Source organism: Capra hircus, chromosome 12, assembly GCF_001704415.2.
Source record: "Capra hircus breed San Clemente chromosome 12, ASM170441v1, whole genome shotgun sequence".
Lineage (NCBI taxonomy): Eukaryota > Metazoa > Chordata > Mammalia > Artiodactyla > Bovidae > Capra > Capra hircus.
In genome coordinates, this window is record NC_030819.1 from 33,894,363 (window position 1) to 33,919,722 (window position 25,360).

Consider the following 25,360-nt stretch of genomic DNA (forward strand, 5'->3'; position numbering starts at 1 on the left):
CATGTGTGTCCTTCCTCTGAAATACTCATAACCTCAGTCTGACCATGAATGAGAAAACAAGAGACAGACCCCAGTTGAGGAACATTCTACAAAATTCTGGAACAGTGCTGCTAAAAACTGTGAAGGTCATCGAAACAAAGAATTATGAGATGGTATTGAAAGAACTACTCAACATAACCTAACCTATCCTGATCATCCCAGCAGATGGTTCACACTATCTGCAGAGAATTTAAAAACAATAATAAATCTGACTCTTCGTTGGTTTGTTTTTTATTACCACTTGTACCAACAATCCTAAACTGGGTTGGTAACAAAATATTCTTCCTTGCTGGACCAGATTACTCAACAGCCACCCTCTCCCTTCCCCAGACAGTGTCACCGATCTTGAAAAATAGAACTGAAAAATTTAAGTATTGACTAATTTTGTATTTATTTATGGCTATGCTGGGTCTTCATTGTACGCAGGATTTTCTCTAGTAGCAGCAAGCAAGGGCCCCCCTCTAGCTGTGGTGTGAGGGCCTCTTATTGCGGTGGTTTCTCTTGTGGAGCACAGGCTCTCAGGCGCACCCCTGGTTTCAGAAGTTGGAGACTATAGCACAGGCTCAATACCTGTGGCACAAGGGCTTAGCTGCTCTGCAGCACGTGGGATCTTCCCAGAACAGGGCTTGTACCCGTGTTTCCCGCAATGGCAGCAAGATTCTTCACCACTGAGGCACCAGGGAAGCCCTCGACTGGTTTTAAAATAAGCACAAGTTGCTTTTTTCAAAAAGGGAAAATAAAATCTTTAAATAAGAGTAACAGGGAAGGAAAGGAAGCATTAGATATTGGTAAAGTGAGCCAAGGTCCCACCCTTGTCTTTAGGGAGAGAAGAGACTGTCATGAGGCTTTAAAAGGGGGCTACAATTGGAGTATGAACGTTTTAATGAGACACAGTGTTTACTAGTTATGTTGACTGGTTTAATGTGTTTTGCTGATCGTTTATTCTGTTAAAGTAAGTTTAACTAAACGTCTGTATTTGACTTGTGTTTCTTCTTGTAACTATTATCATTGCCCTTCTTCCTCTTGTCCTTCCTCATCCAGTCAAGGAGGAACCTAAAAAATGTTGCAGTGCAGGTCCAGACACATTATTTTGTTGCTAGACTGTTCCCTTTGACTGTTGATCTGATGGCCAGGCCTTAACAGAAAACAGTGGCATTTTCCCACAATGACTCTCACGGTACTTTTACCCACACCTTCCTAGCTCAAGTTTGGGGGGAGAAGAAGAGTGCTGGGATGCCTGGTTTTGACTGTCTTCCAGTCTCTTACACACCGGGCAGATCTTTGACAAGACATCTATGATGAAAAATTATTTTTGAGGGGAATGGGGATGGTGCATGATTCAAGTTAGATTTTGCACCTTTGCACCTAAGGATAGTTTAAGAAAACCCAGTATCCCCAAATCCAAACTTTGAAAACAAGCTAACCGGGTAGCAGTTACACACACAGATGCCTCTACTTACAAAAGCCTTCACCGGAGTTTTCTTTTATCCGCCATCGACTCCCTTACACTATTCTTACTGTGTTTCAGAAAGCTATTTACAAATGTCACGAGTCTGTCTACTTTATAAAGGCGATTTTTAAAATATCACCCGTCATCCCAGCGTTAACAGTGTCACTATTCTGCTTTAATGCCCAGCCATATAACACCTTATGTATACAAGATGCATATTATCATAGTACGCCAAGGATGGTCTATTTTGTGTGTATTGTTACAAGCTGTGTTTTACTTCCTCCCGTGACGTGAGCGGGCGTGGCCATCGGAGGCCCAGCCTCCCACGCGGAGGTGTGTCCGCTGCCGCAGCTAGTTTACCGGTCGGCCAGAACCAGTCGTAGCTGCTCCGCTTCCCTAAACTTTCCACCTTGCACCGCAGTCTGTTAGGCATCTAGCTGGCTCCAGCCCCCCTCACGTTCGGCTTCAAGACGCAAAAAAAACAAAACAAAACAAAAAACCTAAAAGCCGCAGTCACGTTTCGGGGAGGAAGGCTGCCGACACTCCCCGGGGAACCAGGAGACCAAGCCCTCAGCCGTGCGGGACAGAGCGCGCTCCCGCGTGGGTGCGGCCCCTTCGGGTTCCCTGGCTCATCCTCCTGGAACTCGCCGCGGCGGACGCGCGCCCGCCCCCCTAGGCGGGGACGCGCCGCCGGGAGAAGCGCGCGGCCGCGAGCCCGGGCGCCATTTTGGTTTCTGTCTCTGGGCCGCGGCGCCGAGAACCTACGTGGTGGCTGCAGCTCCCTGCAACCGTCCCTCTCCCGGCGACGAAGGGACCCAGGAGAAGGACACGGATGGCGCGAGACTGAGGAGGGCGGCTTCTCTCCGGGCAGCCAGAGCCGCAAAGGTGGAGCCGCGTTGGCGTCCCCCAGGCGACCAGCGCTTCGGATGCGGGCGGAGCGCGGGGGGCCGCGGCGGCGGGAGCGCGAGGCGCGGGGCCCGCGGGGCCTCATGTGAGAGCCGCGGGACCAGCCGCCCCCGGAGTCCGGGGTGGAGCGTGGGCGAAGCCGCCCGCGGCAGCAGGTAACGCGGAGGGCCGGGGCCGGAGCCTCGCGGAGGCGGCGGGAGCCGGGTAGGGTCGCGGAGGTGGGCGGGCCGGGGGCGGAGGGGGCCACGGGGACCCGAGAGTGCGCGGGCCGCCCCTCGAGAGTGCGGGGCGGGACGGGGCGCTGGAGCCCGTTTGGGGGCGTTGCCCCGCGAACCTGCTTCAAAACATGTCAACAAGGCGTGGTGCGCGCGCGGCGCCCGGCGGCAGCCTCCGCGCGACGCCGCCGCCGCCGCCGCGCCCCGGGCTCGCCGCGCCTGGCGCCCGGCTTTGTGACTCGGCGGGGCCTGGTGACCGACACCCTGGAGCTCGCGCTCGGCCTGGCTTTGAGAAATGAGAGACATTAAGATGCCAAAACAGACCGCCCGGGCTAGGGCGGGAGACAAGTCTGGGAAAGCCAATTCCGGGAGGTGGCGCGGGAGGAGGGGAAACCTCGGACGCGCGTAGCCAAGTGGAAAAGTTGGTCAACTTGGAATGAGCAGCTTTGCCCCTACTGTGAGCGAGAGTAGCTGTTTTAGATGAAGTTGCAGACAGGGATCAGGAAAAAGCCTATTAAGTGATTGGCCTGCATCACCGTGCTTAGAGATAAGCAGTTATTTTGTTGCTGAACATGTCCAGTATCTCTCAGATCTTTCAGAATCTTTTTTTTCTTCTCCTGAAATCTTTATAAAAATGCCATCAACTGCCAGTAGCTACAAATGATCGGTGAACCAATTTTCACCACCCCACTCTCTAATACCATCTAGTTCTGAGAGTCAAACTATTTGCACCCATTTGGTCTTTGTATTCCAGCCGAAGAATGCATGTCAATTATTAGTCAAAAGCATAAATGGAAAGGAAATGTGATGCCCAAACAGGCTTTTTAGAGCTAAATACAAATGAGCTTTTAAAATTACTATGATCGCAGTGTACTAAAAAAACAACGAAGGGCACATAGCCAAGTGTTCTCTTAGGCTCTTCATCTGATGAACAAAGTGACTGCTCCTTTCAGAGCGTATGGAAATGTGCAGAGTTAATACCATAATTCTCTGTGCTGCTCGATCAGGATGGAGTCTTTCGTCATTCGTTTGTTTTTTGATGCTCCGTAGGGGTATCAATCTCACCGAATGCTTTTAGTGGCCCAAGTTGAATCGATTTTTGGGAGCCTGGAAAAGTCGCATTTTGAAGTGAACTGCCAGAGTTATGAAGCGGCCTAGTTTGGGTGCTCTCCTAAATCTCAGAGAGGTTGATCATCCATCTTCTCTGCACTCAAGTTCTAGTGTGAGAGGGGTTTTCACTTTAACTAAAAGTAAGAAGTCGTCCATTGATGTAAATTCTTTGCAGACTGGTAGGTCCTCTAAGTTGTTTAACTTTCTTTATATCAGAGCTTCATGTGTAAATAGATTTAATAAAATACTTTTGAAGGCAGTGCAAATTTTTGCATGAATTGTCTTGGAAAAGATTTGACATTAACATTTTTTCCTAGGTGCCCACTATGATCTGATGTTTTTACACATAAATGAGGGTAACACAGAGACATTTGTATTGGCATTTGGTTTTAATTTTTTTTGTTGTTGCTTTATATACTGTAATTCTGACATACTACAGTAGTCAAATGTGACAGTTTAAAGACTTCAGTTCAGCTAGTTAGAGACTGTTGCTTAGTTGCTAAGTCATGTCCTGCTCTTGGGACGCAGTAAACTGCAGGCTCTGTCCATGGGGTTTCCCAGGCGAGAATACTGGAGTGGGTTGCCATCTCCTTTGCCAGGGTATCTTCCTGACCAGGGATTGACCCCACATCTCCTGCAGTGGCAGGTGGATTTTTTTTTTTTTTTTTTACCACTGAGCCACCAGGGAAGCCCTCTATTTAATATGTCAGCTTTTTTTCTGTACTCCATTTGGAAAGATATTGAAATGTACTTCTATTTAAAACAAGGATGCAGTAGACAAAAGAAAGTATGTTTGAACCAGCAATGTATTAGCAGAGATAATTGTGTAAATAAGGTCGTCGTTTTGTTTATGTATCTGTATGAGTTGTTCCATCTTTAAATTGAATAGTTCTGGTTTTAGAAGACTTTTCTCCAGGAATAGAAGATCAACAGTCTGTAGTGAGCGGTAGAAATTATAAAAATAACTTCATTCTTTTTTGAATCTCAGTATCTCAAAATGCTGAGTAGTTTTAGGTAGTCAGAAGAGAAATTATAAACCCTGGGTAGCAAACTCTTTGTTCTTTGACCCAAATTTTGTATGCTAAAATTAAAGTACGCCTTCAGGATAAGTTAAAGCAGAAAAATGGGTCATAAATGACAGTGTTATCTCAACCTTTAGTGAGACATTATTCCTAGGAGAGTATTTTTTGTTTTAATACTAAAGATGACATTATAGATTATACATCTTTTCTCTAAACATATTTGAAAAACGTATTCTTTGTTTCACATGTAAGTTTTAGTCTATCATAAAACTAGCCTCTTGCTATCATCTCTCATTGTTTTCCCTTTCTCACCCTCTGCACAGGAGAATATACATCATTTACTTCACTTAATGTATAGTTGGAAGTAGGAGTAATGAGGAATAGGCAGTTTATTGCACATGTCCTTAGACCTCCTGGACTGATCTTAATGGCATGAGAGCCAGGGTCCTCTGCTTCCAGTCCTTCAGAGTTAGCTACTGGAAAGAAAAAGTCTGCACAGACGTATTTGGTTGAGAGCCATGCATGCTGTATGTTTGTTCCACACAGGAATCAGAATTCTGATGTACTGATGTGCCAGGAGAAGGGAGTTGGAGCTACAAGCCATCCTGTGTGAAAAAGCTGTGACTCTAAATCCAAACTGTACCTGCCAGAAACTGCTCTCTAGAGACAAAAGAATCGCAGGCTCTGAACTAAATAGAGGTACCAGTGAGTGGACTGCAGTTGCCCTCATTTAGTTAGAGCCTTCAGTACTTAAATTTCCAGATAAAACAAGACCTTTTATCTGATTGCAGTGTAATTCATTGACATTAACAGGCATGTGTAAAGTTTAACAAAGCATATTGGCAAAAAAAAAAAAAGCATTATGTAATCCCACCACAGTTGTTATACCACAATTATGAATATAATATTATACAGTCCCACTCTTACAGTTACTATATTAATGTGGTAATCTATTTCCAGTGTGTTTTTCTCATACATGAGCTTGTATTCTCACACATTCTCATATATACTTCATGTTAAAATAAATTTAGGATCATTGTTTGCCTTCTGGCTGGAACCTCTGTTTCTACTTTAATGTTCTTAATACAAGACTACTTTCCTATACCTGAGTTCAGCAGCCATTGATGTCTCCTTTCAAAAGCCCTGCTGCTGCTGCTGCTGCTGCTGCTGCTGCTGCTGCTGCTGCTGCTAAGTCACTTCAGTTGTGTCCGACTCTGTGCGATCCCATAGATGGCAGCCCACCAGGCTCCCCTGTCCCTGGGATTCTCCAGGCAAGAACACTGGAGTGGGTTGCCATTTCCTTCAGTTCAGTTCAGTCGCGTCTGACTCTTTGTGACCCCATGAGTCGCAGCACGCCAGGCCTCCCTGTCCATCACCAACTCCCGGAGTTCACTCAGACTCACATCCATCGAGTCAGTGATGCCATAATTCCTCACAAGATCCCAGTGTGTTTCTGTTATCCCCATTTTACAAATTGAAGCCCAGGAAGGTCAAGTAATTTGTTAATAGCCACATAAGCAGTGAGAGGGAGAGCCAGGGAACTCGATTCCAGAACCCAGTCTCCTTACTCACACTACTATTTTACGCCATGCCCTGGTGGCTCAGATGGTTAAGAATCCGTCCACAATGCGGGAGACCCCGCTTCGATCCCTGGGTTGGGAAGATCCCCTGGAGAAGGAAATGGCAACCCACTCCAGTATTCTTGCCTGTAAATTCCATTCCTGTTTTACACCACCACCAGATCCAAATGGAATGAAGGCAGTACCAATACATAGAATAAACACTCACTTGTCATTCAGAAATACAACTTGGATAAAACATTGCAACAACTAGTGAAGTGTTGGAAGAAGCAGCCACATTCCACAGCAAACTATGCACAGTAGAGATGAGGTTGCTCGTTTTAGGCAAAGATTGGGTCTGGTAGTAACACACATGGCAGGCTACTCACTGTGGAAAGATCTGTCAACGACTTCATTCAGATGCTCTCTGAACGTTCCTGTGGCTCCGTCTGCCGTGAATTCAGAAACTCAGATATAGTAGGTATCCTTTGATGACTTTCAAGAAATCTTGAGGAGATGTCCCTGTAGGTTCTCTTTTGTATTTCTTAATAGTTGACTGCCAGGGTCCAGCCCCGGTGGATCCAGGGAATTCGAAGGGTAGATGGCGTTGGCGAGGAAAGACTTATTGATTGATTGATATAAGATTGGATTAAGAAACAATAGTGTAGTAGGAAAATTAAGTGGAGAAAGAGGGCTGAATAACTTGGATTACGCAGAAGACCAATAAAATCCCAGACAAGGAATTTGCACCATCTACATTGGGCCACCAGCGCTCGCTTGAATATCTAAGGGTGCCTCGCCTTAGGCTCCCTTTCACACGGGTCTTAACAGCCAGGGGAGGTAAGTAGACTTGGCGAGCCTCCGCAGCCTAGATGGGAATTCAGCCTGAAATTAAAGAGGAGAGGGAGGGAAAGGGAGAAAAGGAGAGAGAGAGACACACACACACACACACACACACACACACACACACACACACGCACACACACACGCATGCACGCACACACACGGGAAACCAGTCCAGTGACTAGCTCCATCCTCTGTTGTTCAGAAGGCCTTTTATACTTTTGATAAAACATGGAGATCAGTGGGTAACACAAAGTTATGCAGCGTTAGCAGCCCAGACTCTTATCAAAACCAGGCTTTTCTCTCTGCATACCTAGTTGTATACACAAGTCTTAGGTAATTTACATCATCTTCCAGCCAAAAGGGCCAATTTACATTTTACAGCCTTTTTTCTGATAAGGGTTTGTCAACCAGAAGACTTATTTGTGTTGATCTTCCCAAAGTCAGGTGCCAGTCTCAGAAAGCACTAAATAAAGTTACATTCTTACATAGCAAGGACACAAGAGGAGTGCAGTGATATATAACAAAGAGAAAAGTAATTAACTCAAAAGTCTAGTGTTGCTAACATCAAAACTACTATATATATTTTTCCATATCCCATTTACATTGATTAACATCCTCCCAGGTGCCTAAAAGATAAAGAATATGGAGGCCTGGCAGCAGTCATTGAGTCAACAGTGAAAACCCTCTACCAATATGACTTTTAACTCTTTAGAAAAGGCTCTGTTTCTTTAAGACGCTTTTAAGCTTTGTGCCTCTCGCAGTTGAGGGGCTGTAAGCAATTCACAAGCTGTAAGAGGTCCAAGGAACCTGTTGGGTAAGCTAGAGAGTTATCAGAGGGGGTTTAACTGAAACATCCCTTTCAAATGCAGAAGACTAAAGCCATGAATTGGCTTTTTTCCAGAAAATATCAGAAAAGTGGAAAAGCAGAGTACAAAAGCCGGCAGATTTTTGTTTTTTTGTTGTTGTTGGGGTACATGCTCAGGAAATTCCAGGGGGACCCCTGAAGTCTGATCACGACCTTGCGTATGTCAGCTTCCTTCCTCATGACCTTGTCACAGGCTGGATTCTTCACACTGGCTCTGGCAGTAGACTACAACTTTGGAAATAAAAATGCATGGTTTGGTTTCAAAGCTATGATAAACTTCTTCCCCACATAGTACAGTGCAGATACACATGCTTAAAAGCACCTGCCAAAGGTGTAAGGTTGTGAAATAACAGTTGGTCTCTACTGGTGTTTTTTTTTATTATTATATTTTGCTTTGACGTTCTCCCTAAATGTCTGGTCCAGTTCTCCTGCATGTTTATGTTTGTATTTATAGGCACGTGTACAGAAATCTCGGTGATAGAAGAATGAATTTTGGATTTATGTCTGTTGAAAAGTTAAGTACAAAAAAAGAATGATGAATTTTTTCTGAACAGGATGAAACGAGGAGGAGGAAGAGATAGTGGCCATGATTCATCAGAAGAAGGTATTGCCGAGAAATCCAAGAGACTGCGGACTGCGAGTGAGCATTCTCAGACTTGTGATTGGGGTAATCTCCTTCAGGACATTGTTCTCCAAGTATTTAAGTATCTGCCTCTTCTTGACCGGGCTCATGCTTCACAAGTTTGCCGCAACTGGAACCAGGTATTTCATATGCCTGACTTGTGGAGATGTTTTGAATTTGAACTGAATCAGCCAGCTACATCTTATTTGAAAGCTACACATCCAGAGCTGATCAAACAGATTATTAAAAGACATTCAAATCATCTACAATACGTCAGCTTCAAGGTAATACTTTAAATCATTCTTTTTAAAAATAAAGTGTATTTAGTGGCTTTTGTGGGGCCTTCCCAGGTGGCGCGAGTGGTAAAGAACCCACCTGCCAATGCAGGAGACAGACGCAGGTTCGATCCCTGGGTTGGGAAGATCCCCTGGAGGAGGGCATGGCAACACAGTCCAGTATTCTTGCCTGGAGAATCCCATGGACAGAGGAGCCTGGAGGACTCTGGTCCATGGTTTATCAAAGAGTCGGACATGACTGAAGCAACTTAGTATATATGCATGCAGTGGCTTTTGTGTCCTAAACTGATACATTTTCCCTTGTTTTTAAACTATTGCCTTTCTAGGGAAGGTGCTTAAAGATTTAGAGTAACTGTGTACCTTAGAGGCTGTCACAAATAACTGTATTGAGCTAAATTATTCCATTTTATTGTAAATCTTAATAAATAATTTCTTGAAACCAGAAGCAGCCATTAAATAAAGATAAATCATATACTGAAACTGTCACGTTGAATTATTATGAACAAATTTGAGCCCAAAGAAATATATATTAGATGTAGAGGTTTTTATTAAAGCTTCATTTTAATAAAATAAAGTCTGAGTTTTGTTTATTGATGGCTTTGTGATATGGAGTTCCTTAAAGAGAAAGGAGATATAGAAACTATATATAAAAAGTTTAGATGAATATATTTTAGAGAGAAATAGAAAAAGGTACATGAAAGATGCCAAAGAAAACTATTTCTTTTCTTTGCTAGCAGGGACATACTGGAAGTTAGGCAGTAATGAGATAAGTGAAGTGAGGTTGCTCTTTGAGAGGTTCAGAGTGGTATAAAGAATCACAGTGGTGTATGTGAGCAGGCTTGTCATGTTTTGTTCTGGGGATGAATAATGAAGTGTGGATATGTTCACTTAAGTCCTTAACACATCCTGTAATTACTGTTGAAGTAACACATGAATACCTGATTTGCCATATGCAGCTGATGTTAAACAGGTCAAGCTAAACCCAGATACTGCAGTGATTCTTAGCTCAGAGATCCTTGCCAAAACTAAAGTCTCTCCCAAGACTGTCATTCTGTATCAGCTGAAGATTGTCTGTTTATTCTCTCATATGTGTCATAGGAGTAGGAGAGGCCTGATGTTGGGAATGGTTGGGTGTCTTAGGGCCGTCTTTCCAGAAAACTGCACAAAGACACTTAGACCACCGAGTGAAGGATTGCTAGATTTAGCAAGTCAAAATAAGGGATGCCTAGTGAATTTCAGATAATCTGTGGCTAATGGTTGGTGTAAATATCCCTTGCATTATTTAAGTAAGTAAGTAAAGTCACTCAGTCAGGTCCAACTCGTTTTGACCCCATGGATGGTAGCCTACCAGGCTTCTCTGTCCATGGGATTTTCCAGGCAAAGATACTGGAGTGGGTTGCCATTTCCTTCTTCTTGTATTATTTGGGATATCTAATGCTTAACTAGATGACTTGGATGTTATATCTCAACCCCAGCTGAGGGCAAGGCTAGGGGAATGGTGGGAGGATAGAACAAATAAAAATTCAGGAACTCCTCATGTGTTGTCCCTCTCTTGCCTGCCCATGAGGAAACCTGAAGAGCCTTCTCCTTGGTTTCAGTCATCTTTGAGTTGTCTAAAAGTGTTCTTATGGTAAATCCTATAACAAGTATAATACATTAATCTCCTAGGTTTAAAGACCAATTCCATCCAGTGGGTTGGCTGTTTCAGTGTTAACCTGTGGCACAGCTCAGCTGTATCCAACTTGTATAACCATCATAAAATCATTTCTCCTATAAGTTTAAGCATTTTTTTTTTAGGGATCGTTTATTTTTCGGAGGAAACTTCTGATTTGCACGAACACACCCCAAGATCCTTCTGAGCTCTCCTGATAATATTTGTGTTTAATTCATCACTGACTGTAGGCCAGAGAATCTTGTAGTCAGAGTTATTAATGTAAAATTGTGGTTCTTAAACTTTATGTGCATCAGAAATGCCTGGAGTAAAAAAAAAAAGAAAGAAATGCCTGGAGTACTTCTTAAGACAAGGATTGCTGGGTTCCTCCCCACCCTCACCCCCGTTTCTGATTCAGGTAGTCTGGATTGGGCGTGAGAGTGTGCGTTTCTAACAGGTTCCCTGATGATGATGTTGCTATTGGTTCAGGACCACAGCAGTTCTCAAAAGAACCACTGATATAGAGAAGCTTAGCCAAAGAGTAAAAGTAGCTCTGAAACTGTAATGTAAATCGGTGCATCAGTTTTACAGCAGGATCTTCAGAATATTTTTGAGTTAAGGTAAGGTACATCGATCTGGAAATTAAAGAAATGATGTTACTTTTAACTGCACTGTTTAAGATGCTTTATAGCCTGGGTGACAACTTCCTTTTTTGAAAGAAGAGCTCCTTATGTCCTCAAGGAGTGTTTTGGTCCTGTTTCCCTTCCCCCAGGAAAGGTCTGTGCGGAAGAGTGTATGGCCGCAGTGTGTGGGCACTGCTCGTTTGGCTCAGGTTTTCATGTTTGACTAGTTGGAGACCTCATTTTACTTCACATTCATGTTTCAGTTAATAACATTAATGATGAATCCCAGGTTGTGATTTACCTGAATCTCTTGAGTAAATACTCGTTCAGTTTGTTTTAAAGCATTTGTACCGTTGGCATTGTATTTGCATGTATGATATGATCTACTACCAAATATATAATTATTTTTCAAAGATTATAAATTTATGTTTACACTAGGTTTTATAGTCCACTTGGAATAAATCAACTTAATAGCTAAGTCCTTTTAACGTTAAGTAAGTATCTTATCACGGTCAAAGTTACATCTTGACAGTTGCCCTTGTAATTTTTCAGGGGAATTCAGAAAAGGCTGACATTGTATGTGAGGGTAGATGATTGAAAGGATAAATATTAATTCTTTAAATTATAATGCAGTAAACTAATAACTGTATTTCTTGCTTTTGTAAAGTTAAAATGTACACAGAGAAGTGTGACCATATTCATGTGTAAAGGATATTTCTCTTCCCAGGTGGACAGCAGCAAAGAATCAGCTGAAGCAGCTTGTGATATATTATCACAACTTGTGAACTGCTCTTTAAAAACACTTGGACTTATTTCAACTGCTCGGCCAAGCTTTATGGATTTACCAAAGGTATCTGCTGTTTTGTTTTTTGTTTTAATTAGTTTTTACTGAGAAATCCAGGGAAACTCGACCCATTTCTTGCACTTATAGTGGGAATATAAGAAAAGTGGTGTGTGTATATATTGAAAAACCAGTTACTATTTAGAATGTGAAGTCTTAAATGATTTTTTTTTTCCTGTTTTTGAATCACTTTGTGCTTCTTTTTGGGTAATGTTAAAAAGTGAATGAATTTGCAGAGAATTCTATATGAAATACTGAAATAGACTAAATAAAACTGAAATATAAGCATGTTAGAAGAAAAGAGACATATATCAATAGATGCTCTTGTTTGGACTTTCAGAGCAGATTGGTGAGATTATAATGAAAAGTAGTGCCAGTATTAAGAGCAGATAGAGCTCGCTTAGAAAATCTTTTGTTGATTGTGTGATTGCTTCTTAAACACAGTTAATATTAGTAAGTCAGGATTAATTTACAGATTTTATTTAAAATGTTTTTTGGTAAAATTTATATTCATAATAAATTTTATATTCACATGCATGTTCTAACTTGCTCTTGCATGTAATTAGAAATAGTCTCTTTCTCTAATAATAGAAAATAGTCTCTTTCTCTTAAAGAGAAATAGTCTCTTTCTCTTAAAATAGAAAAATAAGTGTGCATTTTCAGAAAGGCAACTAATGAAGTCCCTGTGTATGTTAGCTCATATTCTGTAGGTTAGTATCCAGCAATAAATCATAAGGGTTTATCAGAATACACCACAAGCTAAAATATAGACACCCGTTTAAACACCTGATCGTTGAATTTACTAGGATGATTCAGGAAGACATACACCTCCTTTTCATTGCAGCACTATGCAGATAATGTGTTTTTTACAAATTGAAGATTTGTGGCAACCCTATGTCAAACAAGTCTATTGATGTCATTTTTCCAACAGCATTTTCTCACTTCATGTCTCTGTGTCACATTTGGGTAATTCTTGCAGTATTTCAGACTTTTTCGTTATATTTGTTCTGGTAGTCTGTGATCAGTGATCTTTGACATTACTATTGCAAAAAGATTACAACTTGCTGAAGACTTACGTGATAGCATATTGTAGCAATAAAGTATTTTTTAATTAAAGAATATACATTGTTTTTTAAATGTAATGCTATTAACACTTAATAGACTATAGCATAGTGTAAACATTACTTTTATATGAAGTGGGAAGCCAAACTTGTGTGACTTGCTTTATTGTAATAGTCGCTTTGTTGTGGTGATCCAGAACCGGTTCCCGCATTATCTGAGTTATGTTTGTGTTACTACCTTGGCTGTATATTATAACCCAGGTTGTTCAGTAGACTGTCAGTAACAGATGTATCGCAGGTTGATTTCAAAGTCTCAGTAAGGTACATTTGAGATAAATGATTTCCTCATGTAAAATAAGGGAAATGGGCGAGAGTCTGCTTGTGTCAACATTTTCCGATTCTGAGGACATGAGTTCAGTCATGTGGTTCTCAAACTGAATATGCATAACAGTCGTCTCTGAAATGTCTAAACTTTGGATATTTCTAGTCCCAAATTTCTTTTTCTTAAGAGCAGTCCAGATGGTTCTGATTACCATGATTCAAGGCCCTCACTCTTAGAGGCACGGGGTTCCATGGTATAGTAGTGCCTTGTTTAAGCTTCACATGGGAAATAAAATCATCTGAATTGGTTTTTCTATTACATACTGTAGTTAGAAAGCAAACATATGGTATATATAGGCTATACCATGCTATAAGGTATGTTGGATATAATTTCCTTTTTTTTTATTACTCAGGATGATCACTAGTACTAATGTTGTCCTTTGATGTCATTTTGCTTTGGGGAACCAGGGGTGCATCTGGGACTGCTTGCTTCCTTATTCAGTAAGCATAGGATGCTTATGTTCTTTTTCTTTCTTTTCCTGTTAATGGCTTTTGTAGAAGATTGAAATAGGCTGTTGATACATCTTGGAAATCCTGAGAGAACTAGAGAGATCATGAAAGAAGCGTATTTGACCAGAGCTAACTCTGAGGGAAGTGGGAAAAAGGAAGGCAGGAGATGGGAGTCATGCATATACTAATGTAGTACGATGGTAGAAGATACAGCTGAATTTGATATGGAAATCCAGTTAGGAGAAAGATGGTAGCATTTAAGTTGTTGAACAGTTACTTAACCAAAATTTAAATAGTTATTTAACCACAGTAGGAAAAAGTAATTGAGGAAATGTGGCTACTAGCCGGCCCTTATCTCTTCCACTGGTGTAGTGAGTCCATTGGTCATGGCTTATTAGCTCTTGATTCAGAGTCCCATACTTTGTGCTTCAATTCTGGTTTCCCTACAGTGGTTCCTTTAGGTCAGATTCTGTGTCTAACAGGATATTATAATTATTATATAGAATATTATAAAGTATAGATTATTAATTGGTACATATGTGTTTAAAATACCTTATAATAGCTTTGACAGTAGTATAATTTAACATATTTAAAGGAGTTTTAAATTTGGAACTTTTACTTAGTTACAATTTTTATTATTTTAGAATCAAGTTGTATATGAGCTTCCATATTCTAAATAAGTCTTATATAGCTTCTAAATTCATTGACTTTAATTTTTGATGATTATGCTAATAGCTATTACTATTTTAATGGTCATTACTGTAACCAAAAAAGAATGCAGTTTAGTGTTAAATACACTGGAGCAGGGTTTCCAGAGAAGGTGAGTGATGTGAAGTGTCTGAGAGGCGTTCTCATTCAGAGTTCCACAGTTCCTCTGTTTACTGACCAGTGACTGTTGTGATTCAGAGACACCTGTCCTGAGGCTTGAAATCTTTATTTCCCCCAGATAAAAAGGCCCTTTACAAAGATGACAGGAGGTCACCTCTCTCTACTATATTCCTACCATATTCCCTCAACAGAGTGAGGGGCTGCTGCTACCCCAAAACAGTTATAAATGCAGCATCAGGGTTCAGATGAACTATATATGTATTATATGAAGACCCTTCAATTCTGTTTGTAAAAACTGAAGCAGTGTTTTCACTGTTTTTATCTTTCAGTCTCACTTTATCTCTGCACTGACGGTTGTGTTTGTAAACTCCAAATCCTTGTCCTCGCTGAAGATAGACGACACGCCAGTAGACGATCCCTCACTCAAAGTCCTAGTGGCCAACAACAGCGATACACTCAAGCTGCTGAAAATGAGCAGCTGCCCTCATGTCTCTCCAGCAGGTGCGGTGTTGTTTTTCCAGATATTTTAGTAAAATGTATCGTGTTTATCAAATGAACGAGAACTAATAATTATTAACCTTGAAGGTGGGTTCATAGGATTTATTTCCTATTGCCTAATATTTTTAATGTAAACAGTAAATTCTGTAGCATTCCTAACCTAGACATTTACTTTGAACTTTTCTAATCTTCTTGGCCATTTGTGTCCAACCTGTGCCAGAAAATGTGTAAATTAAAAAAATAAAAGGAAGGGACGGTATGAGGTTGGTCTGAGATGACCATTTTGGTGAAGTAGACTTTTCTCAAATCATGGTTGAGCTAATGATAGTTTTGAGTCAAAGCAATCTAACAACTGCTTTTTGTTTCGTAACATAGAGAAGAGTTGTGGTGAAGTCATTACCTCACATTTTGTAAGATAACCTTTTCCAAAGTTGAGTTTTGGAGCTGAAAGCCCATCAAATGGAGGAGTAGCATTATTAAAGCTCTTTCCAGCTTTTCTTGCACAGACTTAAGCATTATTACATTATTCAGTTTGAGAGCATTTAAATTCCAAATGGTTTGTATTGTAAAATGATTATAAACCTACAGTTTGTGTTAGTCTTCACTCCTGACTTACCCTCCCACTGTTGACATCTCTCCTAAGCCTTCAGCTGTGTTATTGGGGAAATCTGTTTTGATCTCTTAACAGAATATTTCCCCCGCTTCTTGCTGTTACTGAAGCCTGGCCTTCCCCTAAGAAAATGATTCCTTGTCGGATGGACATTACTTTCTGTCCTTCCTTGTCTCCCACATGGAGGGTCTGGTTGATGGGAATGGTGAGATCGTCTATTGCGGTGTTTCCCTAGCTTTTTTTGCCGCTTCTAGTGGCGATAACCTAAGTATAATTAGAAGTTAAGAAGATTGGGCTTGGGCAGTTCCTTGTTACTGTGACCTTAGTCACATTTTACTGTCCACTGTATAGAGAGTATGGTCCATGCCCCATAGCTTCGTAGTGTACAGAGTTCTTTGTCTCCTGACCTTCACCGCTCTCTGCTTTTTACTCACATGCGGCTTTTATTTGAGTCCTAGATAATGACAGTTCTTTGTACATCTGTTTGGTCGGTATACTGTACCTTGAGGAGTACCTTTAACAAATTTATTTCTTTCATTTCTTCATCTGGCCCACTCCAGTCCGGCCTTCAAAATTTAGTTCATGTGTCCCGCTCTTTTCCTTCTCTTGTCTGGTTTAGAACACCCACCTGCTGTTCCCAGAGCACCCTGAATGTAACTTGGAGTACTTACACACTGTATGAGAGCCTTTGGGTCTCTAGTTTCTCCGTGAAACTGAGTTCATTATTCTCTTTATCCTAGTACATCCCATGTTCGTTTATTTTTATTAAATATATATATCAATTCTCATAGTATAAGCTTGCTTGATCTTATCAAACTCAGTGGCATTTGGATTAGTTGTTTGGGAAAGAGAGAGCTTTCCTGTAATATTCTTTAAGAATATAAGCATAGAGGGTTTTAATTTTAAATTTAATACTTGTGTGTATTCTTTCTGTTCATATTTTGCATATTTAGATAGTTGCTTTCTCTAAGTTGAAATTAAAGAACTGTTTTCTATGCTTTCTTCACGGAACAGTTTTTCAGTTCAATTTTTATCAAACAATTGTTCCCATTTCATACAGTCCTTAACAGTTGTCTGTTGCCGGACCTCTGAGTACCATTTGACACCAGTGACTGTTCTTTTTGTTTATTTAAAAATTTTTAATTGGAGGACTTATTTTAAACATGTTAATTGGAGGATAATTGCTTTATAGTGCTGTGTTACTTTGTGCTGTGTAACAGCATGAATCAGCTGTAAGTATACATGTATCTACCCCCGTCTGAGCCTCCCCCAGCCCTTTCATCCCATCCATCTGTATGACAGTTCGTGATTTTCCTCCTTCCTCTCTGATTGTTCCCACTGTTTCCTTTGCTGGTTTCTCTTTTCCTTCCTTACGTTTTGGTGTCTCCCTGTGTTTTGCACCGGGCCCTTTGTTATTTTACTCTGTAAACCCCGGGCTGTGTCATCTTCATCAGCGGCTTCAGTTGTGCTGTGTATGTGAACGCCTCCTGCTTTAGTGTTTCTGGAACTCCAAAGCTGTGTGTTGAACTGCCAGTGACCCAGTGCCTCTAGCCTGTCTCTGTGGCATGTCAGACTAATGATCGTCCTTTCCCCTTTTTGAAGTCTCTAACATCTCCCTTTTTACCATCTCAGTGAATGGCACCAGGGACCTAACAGACATCCTTGAATTCTTGTACCCTTACTTTTGACATCCCTGTAGTCACTGAGGTCTGGCGACTCCATCACTGATAATCGGCTTTAAATCTCTGTGCTGTGGACTGAATTTGTGGTGTTCTCCTCACCTCCTGCCCTAGTTTAGTGTGATGGTGTCTGAAAATGGGTTGGGAGTTATTTGGAGAAATCTCTTTGGGATTAGTGCTTTTCTAAGAAAGAAAAGGAAAGATATCTGGTCTCTCTGCCATGTGAAGACACAGCAAGAACATAGCCATCTATAAGCCAGAAAGAGTCCTGGCCCTCGCAGAACCCAGCCTTGCTGGCTCCTTGATCTTGGACTTCCAGCTTCCAGAAATGGGAGAAATAAATGTTTATTGTTAAGCCACTCAGTCTGTGGTATTCTGTTAAGCAGCTGAAATTAACACACTGCCTTCCTTCATCTCTAATCTAGCTCACTGAGTACCCTTGTGAGTACCCTCTTAACTGATTTCCTAACTTGCAGCCTTGCTCTTTTCTAATTTGATTTCCATGGTAGTGCCAGAGTAATCTTTCTAAAATAGAAATTTGATTTTTTTTTTTAACCTCCAGTTTCCTTCAGAACTTCACTATGCTTTATGTAAGATCCAAACTCCTTACTGAGGCTGACAAGGTGTCCCATGTGCTCTGGTCCTTGTCTCTATCGGGTTTCGGTCTTTGACATACTCTCTTATTTACATATTACATGTTGTGTTCCCTTCATTTCTTAGAATGCTTGTGTTTTCGTCCATGTCTAAGTGATTGCACAGGAAATAACCATTAATTTTCCTTGTCTACTTGCCTTTTGCCTTCGCTTGATTCTTCTAATTCTGTAGGTCTGTGATAGTTCTGGAAATTCTTCCCTAATTCCCTTGTTAACACTAGCAGAGTGTTCTTGTTTAATTATCTGCTGGCTTTCTGTTAGGATAAGGATGTTTTGTTCCTGTTGACTCTTCTACCATCCTAAAACCAGTTCTTAACATATAAGACACTCAGTAATTACCAGCTGAACTAATGAACATTTAGCTACTTAGTTTTCTTTCTTGTTGATAGGCCAACATTTGCCTCATAGTTCTTTTAGTGTTGAATATTTAACTTGTTTCCACTATTTGCTTTGATTTTAAAAAAATGAACTATTTTACACATAGTTTTACTTCTGTTAATTCCTTCCTGTGGTCAAATTAAATAAAGAAGTGGAAGAGCTAGGTCAAAGAGTTTAGATTCTTTTTTTTTTAATGTTTCTTGCTGTGTTTTTTTCCAAAATGAGTTGGATGAATTTATACACCACCACCAATGTAATAGTTTTATTGAAATGTAATTCACATATGATACAGTTCACAGTGCGTTCATCATACAGTCAATTTTAGAACACTTTTACTAGCCCCAAAATGTCCTATGTCCCGCTTAGCTGTCACCCTCTAAAACATTAGCCCAGCCAGTCCTAGGCAGTCCCTGCTCTACTTTCTGTCTCTGTAGATGCGCCTCTTCTGGACATTTCATGTAAATGCAATCATATGTGGTCCTTTATGACTGACTTTCTTTCACTTAGCCTTACGTTTTCAAGGTTCATCCATATTGTAGCATGTATAATATTTCATTTCTTTTTCTTGCCAAATGATATTTCACTATATGAATAATAACCATATTTTTCTATTGATCTATTGATGGATATTTGGGTTGTTTACACCTTTTGATTATTATGAATAATGCTGCTATGCAAATTTATATACAGGTTTTTGTATGGGCATATCATTTAATTTCTCTTGGGTGTATAACAGCGATTGGAACTGCTGAATCATATCGTAACTCTGGGTAGCCATTTGAGAAACTGCTGGACTGTTTTCCAAAGCAGCTGTGCCCTTCTGCATTTCTACTAGCAGTGTTTGAGGGCTCCAAATTTTTGACCCCTTATCGACATGTATTATCTGTCTTTGATGATGGCTATCCTGGTGAATGTAAACTGGTTATCTTGCTGTGGTTTGATATGTATTTTCTTGAATTCTCAGATGTCTTTTCCTGTGCTTATTGACTATTTGTACATCTTCCTTGGAGAGATGTCTACCTGGATTCTTTGCTTATGTTGTAATTAGTTATTTGTATTATTGAATTGTAATAATGTACCAGTTTTATCTTTGTCACTGTTTTCTGTTAAATATTTAAACACTTGTAACTGTGTGTTAGTTTTCTGTTGCTGCATATTTAACAAATGCAAATTTAGCAGTTCTTCATTAGCACCTCAGTTTAGGTGAGAGCTGGAGGCATGGCTTGAGTTTCTCTGTTCAGTCACAGAAGCTCTGAATCTGACTTCTGCAGCCATCTAGAGGAAACTGTTTATAGGGCTCATGTGATTAGATTAGGATTGCCTGGCTAATCTTACTTTACAGCTAACTGTGCTATTTATAGCACTACACACTCATGGGAGTGCTCACCTTATCACATGAACAGTTTTCAGAGGTTATAGCATGACATCTTGAGGACAACTTTTAGAATCGTGCCTGTCACAACTGTTTTAGTAGTTATTAAGGGATACCTCGAAGTTTCTTTCATTTGCATTTTGTTTACCATTACCCATGTGTTCATTTTCTTTTTAGATGAGGCTTTATGTGATTGCAAAGAAGAGAGATGTGTTCACGTTAACTTGGGTGATCAGGGTTTATTTCAGAGTATATATATACACCTTGTGGAGAATAGAAGCGTGGCAGCTGAATAGTGAAGCACAGATGGCTTTTACTCCCTCTGGTGACTGTCTTGTACTGGTGATTCACTTTATCACTACACTGATTCCACTGCCTACATTCTCCTCCCACTACTTTGTAAAAGCTTTTGGCTTACTGGTGACCTCTTTCTTGTCACTTTGTAGGCAGTAGGTGAGCACATGCACTTAGGAGTCACCCAGTCTGTTTGAATTCCAGCTTTGCTATCTTTAGCTAGCTGTTCAGTTCAGTTCAGTCGCTCAGTCGTGTCCCACTCTTTGCGACACCATGAATCGCAGCACGCCAGGCCTCCCTGTCCAGCACCAACTCCCAGAGTTCATGCAGACTCACGTCCATCGAGTCTGTGATGCCATCCAGCCATCTCATCCTCGGTTGTCCCCTTCTCCTGCCTCCAGTCCCTCCCAGCATCAGAGTCTTTTCCAGTGAGTCAACTCTTCGCATGAGGTGGCCAAAGTATTGGAGTTTCAGCTTTAGCATCATTCCTTCCAAAGAAATCCCAGGGCTGATCTCCTTCAGAATGGACTGGTTGGATCTCCTTGCAGTCCAAGGGACTCTCAAGAGTCTTCTCCAACACCACAGTTCAAAAGCATCAATTCTTTGGCACTCAGCCTTCTTCATAGTCCAACTCTTACATCCATACATGACTACTGGAAAAACCATAGCCTTGACTAGATGGACCTTTGTTGGCAAAGTAATGTCTCTGCTTTTCAATATGCTATCCATGTTGGTCATAACTTTCTTTCCAAGGAGTGTCTTTTAATTTCATGGCTGCAGTCACCATCAGCAGTGATTTTGGAGCCCAAAAATAAAGTCTGACACTGTTTGCACTGTTTCCCATCTATTTCCCATGAAGTGATGGGACCAGATGCCATGATCTTCGTTTTCTCAGTGTTGAGCTTTAAGCCAACATTGTCACTCTCCACTTTCACTTTCAAAAGAGGCTTTTTAGTTCCTCTTCACTTTCTGCCATAAGGGTGGTGTCATCTGCATATCTGAGGTTATTGATACTTCTCCTGGCAATCTTGATTCCAGCTTGTGTTTCTTCCAGTCCAGCGTTTCTCATGATGTGCTCTGCATAGAAGTTAAATAAGCAGGGTGACAATATACAGCCTTGACGTTCTCCTTTTCCTATTTGGAACCAGTCTGTTCCATGTCCAGTTCTAACTGTTGCTTCCTGACCTGCATATAGGTTTCTCAAGAGACAGGTCAGATGGTCTGGTATTCCCATCTCAGAATTTTCCACAGTTTATTGTGATCCACACAGTCAGTCTTTGGCATAGTCAGTAAAGCAGAAATAGATATTTTTCTGGAACTCTTTGCTTTTGCGATGATCGCTGATTTGACCTTAAAATAGAAAAGATACTTATTTTTCTAGATTTTTTTGGGGGGGGTGGGTACTTGTAGGATAACCTATGTAAAACCTGACATATCATACTTGTACAATAAACAGTAGCTCATACATTTTGTGTTTTGTTTTCTATCCTTGTTTCTAAACACTGGAAAGAAGTGGCTTGAGTTTGTCATTTATGAAGTAGTATCAGGGTGTCTCTTTGGGGCAGAGTTCTTACAATAGGCCACTTCAGAGATCAGAAACCAACCTTTGGTAAAACTTGCTCCTGTTTGGGGTTTTGGGTAGTTCTGAAGCATAGTGCCTGAAGTATAAGGAACCAGTTAAAGAATGGTTAAGAGCTTTCTGAGAATGTTAGAGCTTTAAAAATTATAATGTATATTTCCATTAATGTTAACTGAGCAGTTTTCTTTTCATTCATCTAATGATATCTCAGTATTTTTTTTCTTAGAGCCTATATTAGAGGTTAAATTGTTTGCTCATTTGATGGAAATCTTTTTTAAATTTTTTCTCAGCTATTTCATATTAATATAATTCATTATATCTGATTTTATCTTATTTTTTTCATTATTAGATTTTTGAATATCAGAAAATGTCTTATAGCCTCTTTTCAGTGATCAAATAAATTTGTGTGTATGACTTTCTGCGGATTCAATCGGTGCACCTAAACTTTTATAAGTGGTATAGCAAATGTGGTGAAATCTTATTGTGGGACATGTACTTAATTACATTTTCAAACAGATGATGAGCACAACTTTATAAATAATTGGGTCTTTTTTCTTCCAAGGTATCCTGTGTGTGGCTGATCAGTGTCATGGCTTACGTGAACTGGCCCTGAATTACCACTTGTTAAGTGATGAATTACTGCTTGCTTTATCTTCTGAAAAACATGTTCGATTAGAACATTTGCGCATTGATGTAGTCAGTGAGAATCCAGGACAGACTCACTTCCATACCATTCAGAAGAGCAGCTGGGATGCTTTCATCAGACATTCACCCAAAGTGAACTTAGTGATGTATTTTTTTTTATATGAAGAGGAATTTGATCCATTCTTTCGGTATGAAATACCTGCCACCCATCTTTACTTCGGGAGATCAGTAAGCAAAGATGTGCTTGGCCGTGTGGGAATGACATGCCCTAGACTAGTTGAACTAGTAGTGTGTGCTAATGGATTACGGCCACTTGATGAAGAGTTAATTCGCATTGCAGAACGTTGTAAAAATTTGTCAGCTATTGGACTAGGGGAATGTGAAGTCTCATGTAGTGCCTTTGTTGAGTTTGTGAAGATGTGTGGGGGCCGCCTGTCACAATTATCCATTATGGAAGAAGTATTAATTCCTGACCAAAAGTATAGTTTGGAGCAGATTCACTGGGAAGTGTCTAAGCATCTTGGCAGAGTGTGGTTTCCAGACATGATGCCCACTTGGTAAAGGCCAGATGACCTAGGGCATGATGAACAGCACCTTAATTTTAACATACTGTATTATAATAAAAGTTTATTTCCTGTAGGTCTGATACAGTTCTTCTATTTTGTGGCACAGAAGTTTGATACCTTCGTTGAGTATATAAGGGTTGTATTTTGGAAGACCCATGGCCCAGTTTCGGTCAGAAAACTTAGTCTATTTCTATAGTATCAGTCAGATCTCAGATAATTAGAAAGTGATTCAGACCTGAAAGTAATAACCAGTAATAAAGATTAAATATTTTATAGTCTGAAGGAAACAAATCCTATACATTGTAATATCTAATAAGTAAGTACTAATAAGTTTTCCAAAATGTTCTCTATGCATTTTTTTTAAAGTGTAAACTTGACATTTTAGGGTCTTCAGTTATACATACACCTGTTATAAGGTGTTTAATATAGCTCAGGAAAGTGAGCGTTTTGTGAGAAAAATGTAGGCTATATTGAATCTCATGAAAAAGATTGGTTGAATGTTCTAAAATATTGCAGAGCTATTTAAAGAGGTATATGTAGTTAATTGGAACACTTAAACTGATGTCACACAGGGATTATTACAGAAAGATAATAAATAGAGCCAAGATCAAATTAAAGGAAAATAGGTGGACTAGAAGGGAGGCAATGTTTAGCTTTGTGTAAACTTTTAGGATTGTTCTATAATCTGCTAAACTATTACCAGTTCTTTTCTGTGATACATTACCATGTATGTGGTACTTGGGGCATCATATGTTACGTAAGGAATGCTTTACCGGTTCTTCTTGGGTTTATCTTTGTTTAAACTAGTTTTGCAGCATTATACAATAATTGAAATGAGAAGCTTATGTATTTCAAAAAACCAAATTGAAATAAAGGTAGAACTTAAAAATGTTTATAAATTGTTTCCATGAAAGAATATTAGTCTCCAGTGAATTTTAGTGATGGCTCATTTTTACATTTTCAAATTACATAGTTACGTAAGCAGAATTTTCAAAAAATTACAAAAGGAGCACCAATGTACAGTTCAGCATAAACAGTAAATTTAAAAGAGCATATATTTAAGTTCATGATCACATTTTTGAGTAAATATTGCTCAGTAGACTGGAAAATTTTAATAGAAAAATGTCTGTTTTGTGATTGTTAATTTAGTTACACTGGTATTTTACATCATTTAAGTTAGGTAGCATTTTTACTACTTTCATATGAATAAGGTAATCCATACATTGTAGAAACTGTAAAAATACTAAGTTTGGGGCTATATTTAGTTTTTTAGGTATTACATAAACTTTGATTCTGAGCACTAGTGATGGTAGACATTACCCTCCTAGGGGAAATTAGAAGTGATTTACCCCCAATGCAATATATTAGTGCTTGAAACTTAGAAAGCACCTTGGTAGATATGGAAGCCAACAGTCTTATGAATCTATTTTTCAAATAGATTACCTTCCTAAGAATAAAAGTGATTTTCTACATAATTTGTGCTTTCAAAAGTGATGGTATTCTGACCACATATAAATGGAAGAAAAAAGGCTGATCTAGATATGGAAATTAAAAGCAGTTATTATATATTCCTCCCTCTTAACTAAACAGTAAAAAAGCTTGGATTGTACAAGAAATACCTGTTAGTGGATAAGGCTTTTTTCTTTGAAAAACTTTGGAAAATGGATTTAACAGTATGTAATCAGTTCTACTAACCAAAGCTTTATTTGGAAATTTACTTTTTGTACAAATTATATAATGCTTGAAATACTTTTGTCACTTTATAAGCAAAATGCATAGCACTTAATTTGTTTATACTGTAAAGTATATGTTAAATGCTTTTATCAATTTGAGAATAAAGATAGTTACTAATGCTGTTGTATTATTAGTTTCTTAAAATTGATTTTAAAGCAAGTCAGATTTATGGTTTTAGTTTCAAATCCATATTTGATGGATATAATGTTAAATAATGTATATGATAGGATGTTTTTTTTTTAATTGAAGATACAAGATTAGGCATTTAGAATAAGCATTTATAAAACAGACTGTTCAGAAATAGAATCCTTAGGATCCTTGTAACCAGCTAGCATTTTTAGAAATGTCTTTACATAAATCTGTACAATCAGAATATTTTCTAAACAATGTTATTTTCATCTCCTGTCTTAATGACATTCATAAAATAACTTGTTTACCCTGGTAATCTTAAATCTGGGCTACTGACAATATTATCAGGAAAAAACAGGCATGACTGAAGATTAAATCAATTTACTGCATTCAAAGAATTTTTTATATTTATGGAAAAGCTTAGGATAGAAGGGAAGGCTTGGTATGAAGAAGGCTCA

General features: G+C 39.7%; 1 protein-coding gene across 1 annotated transcript; it reads left to right on the plus strand.

Annotated features, from left to right (window-relative positions):
- FBXL3 (F-box and leucine rich repeat protein 3) lies at positions 1,867-24,891 on the plus strand. The gene is made up of 5 exons (XM_018056495.1): positions 1,867-2,550; positions 8,567-8,918; positions 11,932-12,054; positions 15,095-15,266; positions 22,391-24,891. Exons 2-5 carry the CDS (start codon positions 8,568-8,570, stop codon positions 23,032-23,034), a joined length of 1,290 nt encoding a protein of 429 aa, XP_017911984.1. The 5' UTR covers positions 1,867-2,550; position 8,567; the 3' UTR covers positions 23,035-24,891.